This window comes from Gymnoscopelus braueri, assembly GCF_963280865.1.
Source record: "Gymnoscopelus braueri genome assembly, chromosome: 3".
Lineage (NCBI taxonomy): Eukaryota > Metazoa > Chordata > Actinopteri > Myctophiformes > Myctophidae > Gymnoscopelus > Gymnoscopelus braueri.
In genome coordinates, this window is record NC_137612.1 from 45137944 (window position 1) to 45156335 (window position 18392).

The 18392-nt window shown below is 43.0% G+C and overlaps 1 protein-coding gene across 1 annotated transcript; it reads left to right on the forward strand.

Annotated features, from left to right (window-relative positions):
* Positions 1-10644: 10644 nt before the first annotated feature.
* LOC308081979 (E3 ubiquitin-protein ligase TRIM39-like) lies at positions 10645-11937 on the forward strand (the record flags this gene model as incomplete). Its single annotated transcript, XM_080423590.1, has 1 exon — positions 10645-11937. The coding sequence occupies one exon, from the start codon at positions 10645-10647 to the stop codon at positions 11935-11937; it is 1293 nt and encodes a 430-aa protein (XP_080279716.1).
* Positions 11938-18392: the final 6455 nt, after the last annotated feature.

Sequence of the window (18392 nt, forward strand, 5' to 3'; positions counted from 1 at the left end):
GATGAAATTGATATCCCGACCTGAAAATGTATATTCTGTTTACTAAAGAGCTGGAGAGACGGGGAAACCCGTTACTGAACAAACACTTAACAGCAATGATTCAGAATATAGAGCTATTTAACAGTTATATTTTTAACAAAACCATATCACTAGCACAACCTTTAAAGATTCACTTTGTTGGCATTTCTCATGTTGGTTAATTTTTTTTGTGACAGTGCTTACCTGGCATGACCCTGCCCCGCCCCCGATGTGACATCAACGGGGGCGGAGCACCCTCCAGGACACTCTGTCGCATCTTCTCTACCTTGACAACCAACTCTATGTCGAGAGAGACTAGAGAGACTAGAGAGAGAGAGAGAGAGAGAGAGAGAGAGAGAGCAAGTAAATCTACTTTTTGGCATAGAGAATTGGTGTAGAGGGAAAAAGGGAGGGGAGCCCCAATCAACAAAGTATATAGAGTTTTAGGTGGTTAAGACAACCTTACATAAACCTTCTTCCCACAATACAACAGCAACATTTTAAAGTTACAGTCCATAAGTTTTATGTTTGTTGTCTCCCTTTCCACACATTTACACTCAAGCTCTAGCATCTTGAGCTTTTTGCGTTTTATCCTTCTGACAAATCATGTACAAATATATGTTCATGTATATGTATTTGTGCCAATGAAAACATCAATCAATCAATCAATTGAATGCCTAGACTCGTCAAAACGATGAGAGGAGGGGCTAATACCTCCATACTCGGTGGGATGGGGGTGGACCCCTCCTTTGTGAACTGGATAACAGACTACCTGACAGGACGACCACAGTATGTCAGGCTGGGGAACTGTGTCTCTGGGACGCTGTTGAGCAACACGGGGGCTCCACAGGGGACTGTGTTGGCTCCCTTCCTGTTCACACCGTACACGTCGGACTTTAAGTAGCCTACAACTCTGAGTCCTGTTTCATTCAGAAATATTCTGATGATACAGCCATTGTGGCGTGTGTCAAGGATGGGCAGGAGGAGGAATACAGGGACCTGACAAAGGCCTTCGGGGAATGGAGTGAAAGGAACTGCCTCCTACTAAACACCACCAAGACTAAGGAGATGGTGGTGGATTACCGGAGGAACAAGCCCGCTCTTCTTCAGCCTGTCAACGTCCAAGGGACAGCTATTGAGCAGGTACAGTCCTACAAGTATCTGGGAGTTCACCTGGATGAGAACCTGGACTGGGCTCTGAACACCGATGTTGTCTATAAAAAGACACAGAGCAGGCTCTTTTTCTTGAGGAGGCTTAGGTCTTTTGACGTGTGCAGCAGAATGCTGCATATGTTCTACCAGTCAGCAGTGGCAAGTGTCCTGTTCTATGCTGCAGTCTGCTGGGGAGGCAGTGTGATGGACAAGGATGCTAAGCGGCTGAACAAACTGGTGAAGAAGGCGGGCTCAGTACTGGGTGAGAGGCCGGACTCACTGGAGGCTGTTGTGGAGAGATGTATACACAAGAAGAGGAGGGCAATAATGGACAATGTGGGTCATCCTCTCCACAACATCCTGGCAGGTCAAAAAAGCGGTCGTAAGGACCTGTTCCGTTCATTGCCCTGCAAGAACGATCGTTTTAAGAACACTTTTGTTCCAACATCAGGCTCTTCAACTCCATGACCAGCCGCTAGGCCTATGAACTGGACTAATGGACTAATGGTCTTAGTTTTTAGTTATTTATGGGTCCATGTGCAATGACAATGACAAAGGATGATTTTTATTCCCAGTGACACCTTTTAAATGCTTTTTTATGCTTTTTTCATAATATATCTTTTATATTTGTCTTCTCTCAGTTTTAACCTGTGCCCCCCCCCCCTTTTTGTGATGTGTTTTTAACTAACCTTGCCTGTATGAGCTATGGGATATCTGAATTTCCCCTCGGGGATCAATAAAGTATCTATCTATCTATCTATCTATCTAATGAGGAGACAAATGTATCAGGTTGCGGCAGGTCTCGTCTGGTCAGTTAGATGAGACGAGGGGTTAAAAATATAAAATATTTCTAAAAATAATAAATAAATATTCAATTATGGATTTGCATTTTTTGAATCCCATGGCATCGAATAAAGCTTAAGCTTTGATGTATTTGGGTCAGCCCTACAGAGATCACCCTCCCCTGACGGCTTGCCAACCTCCAACATGACCACTTGTGTTTGTTGGAGCGTTTGTTGGTCTCCATCCACCATACCAGCTTTAAACTAAATCAGTGTTTACCCCCCTGGGGGGCAACAAAGATCACAGGGAGACCATGTCACAAGTTTCACAAAATAAAAGCAAAAATAGCATTTTTGGGTTATGCTATATTAAAATTGGCTTAAAGGAGTAGTGCACCCAAAGAATTACTTAATTTCTATCAATTACACACCCCATGAAGCCTTGAATTAATGGAGATGTTTTTGTTTTTGTAATTTGTCCTAAGCCAATAATTTGGGCACAATAGGTAATCTGACCGGCTTAGGAATGGGACAAAAACAAAAGACTCTCCATGAATTCAAGGATTTATGGGGTGTGCAATTAAAAAATAAGTTATTTTTTGGGTGAATAACTTCTTTAAGGGAGGACCGGCGGGCGGCCCTATGATGTCACTCTGACTAAGACATAACCATAAACAAACCCCATACACCCATTTATAGGCAGGACCACGGCCACGTCACTCTGATTTTAGTCTGGGAGACTTCGCCTCAGAGCCTGGACAGCAGGGGCGCGGCCACTGCGTTCTGATTCAAATCAACAGCCAATGAAGAAAAGGGGGCGGGATCCACATGCAGTGGGTGTTGCATGTAAATAGGAGCGACGGGAAGCAATTTCTCCTTGAGAAATTGCGGCCGCCATTGTTGTGTACTGCTGTTTGCCTCTCGTCGGACTGTTTAGACGAGTTGCACAGCTCTCAGACCGGTAAGAGGCGTGTCCGCTCAGATTCTGAGCGTAAGTTACATCCCGTGCACAAATACCAGGGCTCTGGCCCAGAAGTTTCCTCGCCCCTCCCGTTTGTATGCGAGAGCTGGCGAAAACTTCTGGGAACTCAGATTACTCTGACTCAGACATACCCATAAACAAACCTGACCACGGCCACGTCACTCTGACTCAGACATAGCGATAAACAAACCTGATACGCCCATACCGTAGGCATGTCACTATGACTCAGATATAACCATAAACAAACCCAATATGCCCATAGATAGGCATATATGGAGATCCGGTTGTCCAGAGCCACAGATCCGACCGCTATGCACATATATGGTCACGTGCATATATGGGACCGACTTCAAACTCGGCACGCACATCGGCAAGGACTTGAGAGTGCGGTGCCCGCCACAGAGTTATTCGGATATGCGGTTGTCTAGAACCGCCGACCAAACCAATATGCCCATATATGGGCATGTAATATACAACGTATGGGCATATACTATTGACATCAGGGATCTCCATATATGGGCATATAATGGACACAGGTAGACACACACGACACAGACATCTCCATATACAGTATGGGCACAAAAGGGACACAGACGGGTACAATGATAAATCCTCCGACACAAGACTCAGTCAGACATATCGGTCGGCTTGGCAGTGGGACATAGGTGAGAGGGCCACGTACAGGACTAGCACAACATTGAGTGGGTGTGTATTTGTGTTGAGTGAGTGAGTGAGTGAGTGAGTGAGTGAGTGAGTGAGTGAGTGAGTGAGTGAGTGAGTGAGTGAGTGAGTGAGTGAGTGAATGAGTGAGTGAGTGAGAGAGAGCGATAAAGAGAGAGACTACAAATATTTATTCATCCATCCATCTTCAACCGCTTATCCGGTCGCAGGGGAAACAGTTTCAGCAGAGAGCTCCAGACTTACCTTTCCTGAGCAACATTAGCCACTTCCTCCCGCCGAATCCCGAGGCATTCCCAGGCCAGTGTGGAGATGTAATCCCCCATCTGGTCCTTGGTCTGCCACGTGGTCTCCTCCCAGTGGAACATGCAGCGAGGACCTCCCTAGGGAGACGCTCGGGACGCATCCGTACTACATGCCCGAACCACCTAAGCTAGCTCCTTTCCAAGTCAAGGAGCAGCGGCTCCAGTATGGGTGACTGAACTTCTGAACTTCATAAAAACAGTAAAACTAACCAGGCAGACAAACACAATGGGAAAGGAGAAGACAAAACTAACCAGGCAGACAAACGCAATGCGAAAGGAGAAGACAAAACTAACCAGGCAGACAAACGCAATGCGAAAGGAGAAGACAAATACTAGAGAATGAAACAGAGAGAGAAGGTGGGGAGACATTTGCGGCAGTGTTTTAATGGTACGTCAGTGTTACGTGCCAAAAATAGCTGATCTACAAGTGCACAATGCGTCGCAAGCTAATAGATGTTATCATTGGTGCACAAGTAGCGAGACACCATCGTACCGTCACATTGTGACGCACTGTAAGCTTGTAGATCAGCTATTTTCAAATAGCTGTATAGGGCTTAAAGTGGTTGAACAAATTTAGCTGGCGACTCCCTGAAACCCACTAAAGGACCTCTAGGGGTCCCCCGACCTCTGGAATATAGGAGTGTGGTGGCTGTGGCTACCTGACCGTCACAGAGGTCAATGTGGAGTTTGCTCTGTAGCAGCTTGCCTTCAAAGTACATCCATGGGGCACCCCATTCAGACATAATCATAACAATGGGTAGTTATAATTGCAATAATTCAGAATCCAGTCATACAGTAAAAAAGTCATAAGATGAATAATGAATATATAATAAATCAATATTAGTAAATCAATAAATCAATAAATAATACAAATTAACACAAGAGATACAGAGTTACAGATATAACTGAACTACGAGCCACATGGTTTTAGTATATATTTTTTTCACTCTTCATACCAGTAACCTGTAAGCTGATTGTATGACATTCTGTATAGTAGTGCGTATGTCTGTCTCTTATATGTCATCATGATTTGTGTGCATGGGGTTCTCATCTTAAACAAGCTCAGTGCTTAAAGTCTTCCAGTTTAGTAGACCTTGTATTGTGAATTTGTACTTCCATGTACTGTTATTCCCATGTCTTACTAAATAAAAGTACATCAATCAATCAATCAATCAATGGTTCACATGACGCTCGTCTGTCAAAAGCGTCAACTTGTTCCTGTTTTTTAATTCTCTCCATACAAACCCCCGTACATCTATAGCTGTAGTATACAACCCTCGTAGACGTATTTATGATTCTGACGTTTTCAATCTACGAGAGTTGTAGGGTGCACTTCCCATAGTGACCTGGACTTTCTGCACTATGCCCCGTAGACACTCCAAACATTGTACAAAATGAAAATAAAGGTGCTTACCGCCGAGCCCCAAATGTTAACTGGGTCTACGGGGTAGTAGTGTAATGTAATAATCCATATATTTCAATGAAGAAGTGTTTTAATGCCGTATGTGGCCGAATCTGTCGGAAGTTCCCAATGGGCGGTAGTGACGGGTAGTGACGGGGCGCATCCGGTGGAACCCGGAATTACACTAAATGTAAACAGGAAGTAAACGAGGGTGAAGAAATGGCGTTCGGCCACAGACCGCATTAAAACACTTCTTCATTGAAAGATATGGATTATTACATTACACTACTACCCCGTAGACCCAGTTAACATTTGGGGCTCGGCGGTAAGCACCTTTATTTTCATTTTGTACAATGTTTGGAGTGTCTACGGGGCATAGTGCAGAAAGTCCAGGTCACTATGGGAAGTGCACCCTACAACTCTCGTAGATTGAAAACGTCAGAATCATAAATACGTCTACGAGGGTTGTATACTACAGCTAGTACATCTACATAAACGTTCAGATTTCAAATATAAAATGCTTAACCCACGGCCACGGATGTAACAAGTTAAAAAGCCTGGGTCTAAGTACCCGTATCTTCCGTATTGTTCAATAAAAAGCATTTTAATCCGATTGGCGGCCATTTTCTCATACAGTTATAATGTATCAGAGTGCAATACACCTCCCAACCGATAGGGTCACTCAGTTGAAAGCATTATGAAGGAAATCTTGACAAAATGGCCAATCGAATTAAAATGCTTTTTATTGAACAATACGGAAGCTACGGGTACTTAGACCCATGCGTTTTAACTTGTTACATCCATGGCCGTGGGTTAAGCACTTTATATTTGAAATGTAAACGTTTATGTAGATGTACGGGTTGTAAATGGAGAAAATAAAAAAAACTAGGAACCATGCAGTTGCGCCATGACAGTCATGTTTCAGGGCTACAGAACTACTAAATTAACACTAGGACATAAAATAATGTACTCACATTGTTTCATGAACGCACGAATAAAGAAAATCAAGTAACAAGGGAACAAAAACACATAGTTTGTAGTGTCTGACTGGTCCCGTGTGTGACACTACAGTACTGACTGACTGACTGACTGTCTGTAGGTAAGTAAGTACCACGTCAGGCCACTAGGCGTCACTGACAGGCTTTCTGACAGTTACAGTGTCATGACCTGGTCATTGTAACATAAACCTGAAGCAAAAACTAAACAAAACAGACAGAAGGTAAAAAGTGTGATGATACATTTTGATGATCATGTCCTTTTAAAAATACATAATCCGAATTGATATAATTTGGGGTATTAAAGGTAGGGTAAGTGATTTTCTTTGGTTAAAATAAGTGTTGAATAGCTCTATATTCTGATAGTACTCATTGATATATAGTGTTTGTTCAGTAACAGGAATCTCCATGTCTCTCCAGCTCTTTTATAAACAGAAAATGCATTTTCAGGTCAGGATACCAATTTTACCCAATCAGGATAGAGAACTCGGTCAGGAGGATACATATTAAACAAGTGAAATTAGAAGTGATGACACAGATAAATGATCTGACAAAATTGGAACCTGAACACGATAAGAATTAAGGTGATACATGGGCACTCTCTCCTGATTGGCTGAAATTGTGTCACCTACCTGAAAATGTATTTTCTGTTTATCAAAGAGCTGGAGAGATAGGAAGCCTCCTGTTACTGAACAAACACTCTATAGCAATGATTACTATCAGAATTACCCTATACCTTTAACATTAAAAATAAGCCGGCACATAACAACCTGCACGGTACAGGGGCAAAAATGTTATTCAAAAAGAAGCACAGTTTCGGTTACAGATGAATATAATCTTCTTCAGGCAGGATTTGGGGTCCCCAGCTAAATGATTAGTATCTCTTGAGATTGTACAAATGGAACCAAATGGTGCATTTGGTTCCATTTGTACAATCTCAGAGGTATGTGGTCCGTGGCCTGATAGTAAACTGGGGTTCCTTGACATGAAAACGTTTGAGAATCACTGATCTATGTCTTCGGGATCACCAAACCATGACCCACCCTCCCGATTCACCGCAGAACACAGCAGAGCACCATGAGGTGCATGGGGGCGTTGGCAGGCTTGAGCATGGCCGGGGTGTCTGAGCACATGGAGGCCAGGCAGGCAGGAAGGTTCTTGTCCTCGGCAGCCTTCCCCAGCCACAGCCTCTTCAGGCTGGGGCAGCACCACTCCCTGAAGGCCAGGGCCTCCACCAGCTCCAGGGTGTGAGGAGACGTGCCCTCGTAGGCTGCCCACTCTTTGACCACCAGGGAGAATTTAAAATCCAAACCAGCAATCGGAACGGATCTTGTTTCGGTTTAGTAAACTGTACCTCAAAAGAAAGCTGAATGAATACACTGAAAATAAAATAAAATAAAAATAAACAAAAATTGAAAAATGGCATTTAAATGCCAATGTCAATCAGTCGGGTAATATTGTTGCTGTCGTGCAGAAACCTCATATGTCCATATTTCAACTTTATGTTTTCTCGTAATTAATGGACAACTTCAGCCATTTTCAACCTATCTTCATATAATTGGTCCTCACTAATGCTCATGATAAAATGGTGCCATTTATTCTACTCACGTGTCTCATAGGAGGGGCTGTGGACACTTCAGAAACCCGGCTTACGGCCCAGACGGTTGGCATAAAAGCCAAAAAAGAAATCAAAAAAGAAAAAAAGGGAAATCATCGTTAGGCAGGCTTTTTTTCCCCCCAAATTTGTTTTCAATTTTTTTATTTAGATTTGTATTAATGCAAGAACAATTGCTTCCATTATAGCATGCTAACTTTCCAGAAATAGAAAGCCTGCAGTTTCTAATAGCTTGGATTCCCCATCAATGATCTCACTATAGGCAGGTTTCTGAACTGTCCACAGCCCTGCTCTGAGACACAGAGGCCCCTTTTCCACTAGGGTTGAACCACTTCCGTTCTTTTTTCCTCGCCTAATTTGTAACCAGTTCAATATTGAGAGATTTTAAAGAAAATACCCTGTAAATCACAGGCTCTCAAGGTGTGGTCCGAGGACCCACCAGGGGTCCTTAAAGGCGTTCCAGTAGGTCCACGGCTAAATGATTGATAGTTGGGAAACAAATGGTCACTTACGGGTCTGTAACTCTGAGAGTGTACAAATGGAAACAAATGTACTTTACGGGTCCATTCAGTTGGTTCCTTTTGTCAGAGTTAAATTAGTCCCAGAGAAAATATTAAGTATGGCAGTGGTGGTAAAAGTATACTACTCACATTCTTTACTTAAGTAAAAGTATCAATACTGCAATGTAGAAATAAATACACTGTAAAAGTCCGGAATTCAAAATTTACTTGAGTGAAAGTACAAAAGTATTGGTGTCAAAATGCTCTTAAAGTACCAAAAGTAGAAAGTTCATTATACAGAATGTCCCCTTTCACAAGTTTCAAATGTATAAAGATCTTTTGAAAATAGCTGAAGCACACAACACGTTGCATCGCCAAAGTTTAAATAGGACTGAAGTGGTTAAAGGTAGAGTAAGTGATTTACTTTGGTTAAAATAAGTGTAAAATAGCTCTATATTCTGCTAGTACTCATTGCTATAGCGTGTTTGTTCAGTAAAAGGAGTCTATATCTGCAGCTCTTTATTAAACAGAAAATGCATTTTCAGTGCTCTTTCCTGATTGGCTTAAATTGTGTCACCTACCTATAAATGTACTATATTCTGTTTACTAAAGAGCTGGAGAGACCCCTGTGACCGAACAAACGCTCTGTAGCAATGATTACTATCAGAATATAGTACGTTGACCTTTTTAACCAAAAAAAACAATAAAATAAAAAATATCACTTACCCTACCTTTAACTGATTCACTGCCAATCACGTAGATCTACGCGAACCTATTTAAAGCCGCCACGTGCCAATCACGTAGATCTACGTGAACTATTTATTTATTTTTTTTCAATTTGACCCAAAGACCAAGGAGATATGATTTTTCGAAGATCTAGACTCCTATCCACTTCCTTGTTAACTTAAAATTTAAAAATTCTGTATCTCGGCTCCTGAGTAGGCCTACTTTTTTTTTTTCAATGAAAAATCTCTGGCACTGGCTAGAAAAATATGAAAATACCTCTGGCAGTTTACTAAAGTGTTGGCCATCTTGAAAAATGGCCGCCATCTTGAAATTTCAAGTAGCTGTGGGTGGCCTATTGTCAAGTGACCCATAGAGACTGCTCATGCCAATTTTCATGCTTGTATCACCAAATAAACCATCATATCACTTAAAGGACGACTTCACCGCTTTTCAACCTATCTTCATATATTTGGTCCTCACTAATACTCATGATAAAATGGTACAATTTTTTTCTACTTGGTCTGTGTCTCATAGGAGGGCTGTGGACAGTTCAGAAACCTGTCTACCAGTGACGTCATTGTTAAGCATGATTTGTTTTCCCAACAAGATTTCACATTTTTTATTTCGATTTTTATTAACACGAGAACAATGGCTTCTTTTATTGCATTGCAACTTTCCAGGAATAGAAAGCCTGCCGTTTCTATTAGCTTGGATTCCCCATTGATGATGTCACTGGTAGACGGGACTCTGAACTGTCCACAGCCCTCCTCTGAGACACAGACCAAGTAGAAAAAAATTGTACCAATTTATCATGAGTATTAGTGAGGACCAATTATATGAAGATAGGTTGAAAAGCGGTGAAGTCGTCCTTTAACTGCCCACTAAGGTGTCGGCCATCTTGAAAAATGGCCGCCATTTTTAAATTATAAATGCCTCAGACAATTTTCTTGTCAAGTCACCCATGGAGACTGCTCATGCCAATTGTCATGATTTTATCATAAATTGAAAGATCGTATCACTTATCTGCTCCGCTATTAGTATTTGACCAATTATTTGAAGGTCCACTTGCATTATCCCACCAGTGGGTCCAGGCCCAGAGGTTGGGAATCGCTGCACTAAACTGAACAGTATGACATTTATATTTTTTTGAATTGATAAAGTCAGATGCTCAATCCCGCCGCTTTACCAAATCACTGATACATATTTGGATGTCAATATGATATCATATTGATGATGTCAGAGTTGCCATGCAGATGCCAGCGCAACTGAATTTAAATCAGTGTATCGCCTCCATATTAACACAGAAAGTGAAAAAGTTACAACTTGGATTTAGCAAGACCTCAAGGGAATATTCTTGAGGAGGCAGTGTTAAATAAACTTTTTTGTTACCACCGCGCTCTGACTTCTCCTGCAATATCCAGTACGAGTCAGTGTTACCACTTCTGACTTTCCTGTCTTGAGTGGCTTGTAGCTTCATTCTAGAGACTAAATGGTTCATTATTTGTCTTTTACCGAAGAGGATTTCTCCTGTCCTGTGTGCCATGACATATTTAAGGAACCTGTTCTCCTGTCATGTAGCCACAGCTTCTGTAAAGGCTGTCTGCAGGAATGGCTGGAAAGGAAGGAGCAGGAATGGCTGGAAAGGAAGGAAATAAAGAAGTGTCCAATTTGTAGTAAATTAGCTTTAATCGATGATCCGCCCTGTGTTCTGGTGCTTAAAAACCTATGTGAGACCTTTTTAGAGGAGAAACACAGGAAAGTAGATCACAAGGAAGAAATCCCTGAATCTTTGAAGCTCTTACAGGGGAAACTGAAGATCTTTAATAGAGTTCAAACAAACTGTGACCAAGCAGCAGAACACATTAAGATCCAGACCCAGAACACAGAGAGGCAGATGAAGGAACAGTTTAAGAAGCTTCATCAGTTTCTACAACGGGAAGAGGAGGCTAGGATCACTGCACTGAAGGAAGAAGAGCAGCAGAAGAGTCAGTTGATGAAGGAGAAGATTGAGGGTCTGAACAGAGATATATTAACTCTTTCAAACACAATCAGAACCATAGAGGAGGAGCTGAGAGCTGAACACATCCCATCTCTGCAGAACTACAAGGTCAAAGTGGAAAGAGTTCAGCTCACACTGCAGGACCCACAGATGGACTCAGCAGCACTGATAGATGAAGTCAAACACCTGGGCAACCTGACCTTCAGAGTCTGGGACAAGATGAAGGACATTGTCTCTTACGCTCCTGTGATTCTGGACCCCAACACTGCTCGTACCGGACTGTTCCTGTCTGATGATTTGACCAGTGTGAGATGTGGAGAGGAACAGAAGCTTCCTGACAACCCAGAGAGGAATGACTACTGGTACTGTGTCTTTGGTTCTGAGGGCTTTAACTCAGGGACTCACAGCTGGGATGTTGAGGTTGGAGAAAATAGACACTGGTGTGTAGGTGTGGCGACAGGTTCTGTTCAGAGGAAGGGAGACGGTAAGGGAGAACGTAGGGGTCAATACTGGACACTAATGTCACATGATGGTGAATACACAGCAGTCTCCTTACCAGAGAATATCCTATATAATATAGTTCTCTCAGTGAAGCAGAATCCCTGGAGGATCAGAGTCCAACTGGACTGGAACAGAGGAAAGCTGTCCTTCTGTGATCCTGATACTAACACACACCTGTACACCTTCACACACACTTTCAATGACAAACTCTTTCCATTTGTTTATAATGTTGATGATAGTGTCCCTCTGAAGATGTTACCAAGGCAAGGAAGATCAGTGTGACTAGAAAAATTGCTCCTCAGAGCACAGATCTCCGCCCGGTCAGGTAGGTTATTGGGGCCTCCTGGTGGTGCTATAATAGGCCAATGTGAAAAGGGTGCCATTTCTTCTTGGGCCTTTCACGGTAGTCATTCATGATTTGAGGCATTTTGTTCCAAAAATGTGTTTCGCACAAATCAACCTACTGGTGGCGCTATAACAAGCCAATGTGAAAAGGGTGGCATTTTTGTGTTAGCCAATGTTAGCCAATTAGGATGGAATATCAAATATCGGACAGATCCTTCTTGATCACATGACGATAGAGATACTGTGTACCGATTTGTGTGATTTTTGGACAGAATCTGAAGGAGTAATATAAAAAAAAATATTTTAAAACAAGGTGGCCTCCTGGTGGCGCTATAAAAGTGTGAAAAATTTGAAAAATGCAGGGCAGATGTTTTTCTTGGTCTCTAGGGAGTGTGCATGCAAAGTTTCACGCAGATCGGTGCAGTTATACTGTAGGTGAAAAAAATAATGGGCCTGTTATAGCACCACAATGAGGCTGATTTGAAACATTTCAAGTGGCATTTTCTCCTTGGCCTAGTGGGAATGTGCCAAATTTCACGGAAATCGCACGCTGCGTGCATGATTTGAGGTATTTTGTTCAAAACGGAAGCGCACATGCAAAATGTTTACATAAAATGTTTCTGTGGGCCACACACGCGCGCAAAGTTTTATATTTTATTAATTATAGACGTGCGCATGTGCGCATGCCGTGCGTGTGGGAGGCAGGGAATAATCATAGTATACCCTCCAAAAAAATCTAGAACACACCACTGCATACAGTATAAGTGTATAGAGGGTATCTGTCAGGACCACGCCCACGCCCTCATTCCAGAGATCCTTATCTCCAGCCTATTAACCTTACGCACCTGTTCCTCATTAGTCCACTCCTATATATACCCCCCTCGTCCACTGAATATTAGTTAGTATTGTTTGACTCTATACACTAGCAACACTACACGCGCCGGTCTGTGTCTGCCCTTGTTTATTGAATATCTGAACTTTGCTTTTGACTACGTTTTTGCCTTTCCCACTTAATTGTACCTTTGCTTGGACTTTATTAAACTCTTGAAACCTGCGCCTGCATTCAAGAATGTCATTACATTATCTGCACAATTCTAAAGGTACAATTTAATTACTTTTAAGACCTTTTCAATGCCAAATTTGCCAAATTGTCAAATATTACTAAGAAAGAGGTAAATATTGTGAAAATAGCCGATCTACAATCTCTCGTTGTGAGATTGTAGATCGGCTATTTTCACAATATTTATCTGTGGAACCGAGTCAAACTAAATGTAAATGCCTACGATTCCAAGTGCTTGTCAGGGTGGGGGGTCCCCAGTTCAAATATGATCATGTGGGGGGGGGGGGGACCTTTGCAGTAGTACACCAACCAGGGGGACCTTTGCAGTAGTACACCAACCACCTCCAGTTCCAAGGAGAGACAGGTGATAAGATCGCTTGTAGATGCCACACACTATCAGGTGGCACACACAGTCTCTGTCCGGCTGGGCAGTGTGCCAGCTGGTGCACTGCCCAGGCGGCGGGCACACTGCCCAGGCGGCGGGCACACTGCCCAGGCGGCGGGCACTCTGCCCAGACAGACAGACCCGTCACTTGTTCAGTATATTCCTCTCAATAATGCAACAAAACAGGTCTGACAAATTAGACCACTGGTTCTCAACGCGGGGTCTGGGGGCACCGCCAGGGGTCCTCGAATGGGTTGTCTGTGGGTCCCCAACTAAATGATCGATAGTTAGGAAAGGGTCCATTTGGTTTGAATACATAAACACTGATGATTTTACAGTGTAGATTGGGTTCCCGGAGGGGAAAAGAAGGTATCAAATACAGGGGTCTGTGGCCCAGTGCATATCAAACTGGGGTCCTTGACATTCAAAGGTTGAGAGTAGTAATAGTAATAGTAGACATATAATAGTACTATAGTAGTAGTAGTAGTAGATCTTTTTCTTAGCCACTTGAAACCCAGCATCCATATTCTGTGAGCTTGTAGATCTGCTACTTTTGGCGAAGATATTTAGTCTAGACTGAATGAACAGTCCAAGTGCAGAGCCAACCCAGGTCCAGTTTACTAGTCTAGACTCGGATTTAAGTGGTTATAGCCTGGAATTCCCTGTAGATCAATCTCTCTCTCCAGTTAGTTACACCAGCATCACCGTGAGGGCTCACTGTCCGGCTGGACCCCCCTATGATGTCACTGTGCCCCCCGCCCCCCTATGATGTCACTGTGCCCCCCACACCCCTACGATATCACTGTGCCCCCCACACCCCTACGATATCACTGTGCCCCCCACACCCCTATGATGTCACTGTGCCCCCCACACCCCTACGATATCACTGTGCCCCCCACACCCCTATGATGTCACTGTGCCATCCACACCCCTATGACATCACTGTGCCCCCCTGCACACCCCTATGATGTCACTGTGCCCCCCACACCCCATGATATCACTGTGCCCCCCACACCCCTATGATATCACTGTGCCACCATCGTCCCCTCCCTGTGCCCCTCCCCGCACAATCACAATAAGTTGATAAGAATTCACCTTTGATGTGTCATTCTCCTGCATTCTCCCCATTGAGCAACTTGACTGATGATTACTGTCACTGACCTGTCTGTCTGTCTGTCTCAAAAGCGTTCGCGGCCCACCCATCTCACCACTAGGCCTACTCACAAAGTAAAGTAGTCAGATGGGTGGGCCGCCTGCATTTTCAGAGCATGTTTATTTTAACGATCAATCAAACGATTGTGTTCCGGCTTGGATCAATGGAACTAACGTTTTATATATATTAATGTTATGTTATCAATAAAGTCTTTGGTGTTTTGTCAATTATTTGGAGGCCCGGGCCACGGGTTGAGAATCGCTGCTCTATATGCCAGCTGGCGTTCTGCCATTAGCAGAGCTATTCTTCAGACAGGTGTTAACTGTTGCCAGGGCAGATGACAGCCAATAAAGCCATGTTGTCTTAACCACTTCTGCCCTATATACTTTGTCGTGCCTTCATTTCATCCCGGATAGACTACTGCAACAGCATCCTCCACGGTATCACCGCCAAAACCCTCAATAAACTCCAATATGTACAGAACTCAGCCGCCCGCCTGCTCACTCACACCCGCTCCAGAGACCACATCACACCAGTCCTCCGTGACCTCCACTGGCTCCCGGTCAAACACAGGATAAGCTTCAAAATCCTCATCATCACCTACAAAGCCCTCAACCACCAGGCACCCCAATACATCTCCGACCTCCTTCACAACCACGTCCCCACCCGTTCCCTCAGATCCAGCGATGCCTCCTCAAATTCCCCACCAAAAAAACCAAGCACACCTGGGGTGATAGGGCATTTTCCGTTGCAGCACCCACCCTCTGGAACCCACTCCCACCTCACATCAAAACCGCCCCCACCCTTGCCGTGTTCAAAACCTCCCTCAAAACCCACCTCTTCAGAACTGCTTTTCCCACCTAGCCTGATCTCCTACCACCTTTTCAACTGACATCCAACTTTTGTTTTATTCCCTGGCCCTCTGCAGCCTTTTTAACTTTTTAACTTTTATTCTCTAGATTCTCTTATTAAAGTTGTTTTGTTTTGTTTTTATTCTGCTCTTCTTAGTTCTATGTAAAGCGTCTTTGAGTATTCAGAAAAGCGCTATAAAAATCTCAGGTATTATTATTATTTTATTATTGTTGTACAATGAATAATGAAAATATGCTCACACGTCGCATTGCGACTTTGTATTTCTACTGTCTCTCCAGTGTCTTGTAAGAGAGTGATCATTTCAAGCACCTTTCAGTACCTGCCCCCCACTACCATGAAGCCTAAGTGCCGGTACATCCAGCACAAATGGTGTTGAGGTGAGGGAAGCCGGGGGGAGAGGGTGATGTTTGTTTGTACTGCTACGGGCAGGGGTGGTGCCTGTCAGCAGGGAATGTTGAGCAGGAGGAGTAGGATGCTCTACCTCCTCCCGGTAGGGGCTCCTCACTGAAAGGTGAGCCAATAGGGTACAACGGCAGTGGCAAGCAAGTGGGAGGAATGAATTTGCATAATGACAACTGGGGAGAAAGGACAAACAACATATTGACTACAAAAAAAAGAAGAAAAAGAAAAGAAACAGAGTGCTAGGCCGATACCTGGGAACGATGCCCGTTGGGAAAGTATGCCCTTCCGGTTACGCAGTACCCATTGCACCCGTTGTCTTAGTGCAGAACATAGCAATTGGAGGCCAGTCTATGATGTATGTACCATAATGCACAAATAGACAGCAGAGATTTGTCGAATGATAGATAGATTTCTGCACTCCCTCGAATCCTTTGCGATACGCACGGCAAGTTTGAAGTCGTTTTTCAGTGGTTCTTTGGGATGACTGAGGTGCTATATAGCTATAAAGAAGGTTTATTTGTCACTACTCAAACTTGTACAAGAAGCGAATTGAATTGTGTGTGAGGTCCTCAAACGTACTTTGCCACAATATACAATGGAAATGTAATAATGGACATACGCAAGCTTTGGTCCCATATAAGTCTGCTTCCGAGCGGATGTGAGAAAGAGCGGATGTACAAATGTCAAAATTCACAGACAAAAAAAGACGTGGGAATTTGCATAAATGCCGGTAAGTACAAAATATGGACGTAAACAAGCTTAGTGAATGAGGCCCAATGACTATAGAACGAACACACCATTCAAAGTAATAGGGCGACCGAATAGAACAGGGCGGTTACTTATAGTTGGTTGGTTGGTTGGTTGGTTGGTTGGTTCGGTTAGTTAGTTAGTTAGTTAGTTAGTTAGTTAGTCAGTGAGAGATGGATGGATGGATGGATGGATGGATGGATGGATGGATGGATGGATGGATGGATGGATGGATAGATAGATAGATAGATAGATAGATAGATAGATAGATTGGCTATACAGCAATATCCTTTGAGTTAAATGGAGAAGTGGTGCCCTGTTATATTTGGTTCCTCAAGCTCGGTTCTTATAGTAAAAACTAAGATAAGATTTTTAAAGAATTAATAAGAAGAAGCCCTCAACAATTATCCAAGAATGTTCATCCCCAAATACGGATGCTATGTGTTCATGTGGTTTTTACTGACCCAACAAGTAGTGAGCCCGCAAACAATTGGCCTGTCTACCACAGGAACATGTTGAAGTAAACAAAACCACTTTGAAGTACAGAGGACTTCCACACACGCTTGTTACACAACACAGCAGTGTTCATTTAACTCTGAGAGGATAGACATGGGTCACTGTTTAACACACTGAGTTAAATCGACACTGTTAAAACAACACTTAAAATATGATCTATATAGCCTATGTCACCTTATATATTTCGACCTTTAAATCTCTATCTCTCTAATTATACTATATATCTATTTGTAAAAGGCCTCTCTCATTTTTCCTCTGAACTATTGAGTGCTCTGGTCGTATTCAGGTTACTTTGTATGGCATGGATATTATAAGCAAAATCTTTCAAAATCTAAACATTTTTATAGCAAAAATTAGATCGGCTATTTTCGCCACAGGACAGCATCACAAGACAAAGTATAAAGTAACCTTAACTTTCACCTTCAACATTAACCTTAAACTCATTTCAGTTGAGCAGGTTGACAAGGTTCCCTGACAGAAAGGAATTAGATGTCAGGAGTATAAGTGGAACTGGGTGAGAGTTCTCCATTGTCATCATACCTGTGTTCAACTTAAAGGAGAATTCCGGACAAATTAAGTGTTATCTTTGATGTCTCGTTACTCACCTACCGATGTGAAAAGTAGCGTTCTTTTTTTTCATATATTCCCCTGTCGTCATTTTTTAAACCCCCTCCGTTGTCATAATGGGAGCGCGTGGCTAAGGGAAATTCGTCTATTATAACCGACGCAAAGTTGTTTTTTTCACTACTAGTATTCATAGTAGAGTCTCATGATAGTCAAACATGCGTTGAAACTATCTGCGAGGCTGCCGTCAATGGCGAACGATTTAACACTGGTTGCTTGTTTCTTCCAGAACCTGGCAACTCGTGTTGCCAGAATCTGGAAACAAGCAACCAGTGTTAAATCGTTCGCCATTGACGGCAGCCTCGCAGATAGTTTCAACGCATGTTTGACTATCATGAGACTCTACTATGAATACTAGTAGTGAAAAAAACAACTTTGCGTCGGTTATAATAGACGAATTTCCCTTAGCCACGCGCTCCCATTATGACAACGGAGGGGGTTTAAAAAATGACGACAGGGGAATATATGAAAAAAAAGAACGCTACTTTTCACATCGGTAGGTGAGTAACGAGACATCAAAGATAACACTTAATTTGTCCGGAATTCTCCTTTAAAGGAATACTTACCCAAAACATTATCGCATTGCTGAGCCAATAATACGATACAGGCTGACACTGCTGTGGTAGAGCTCA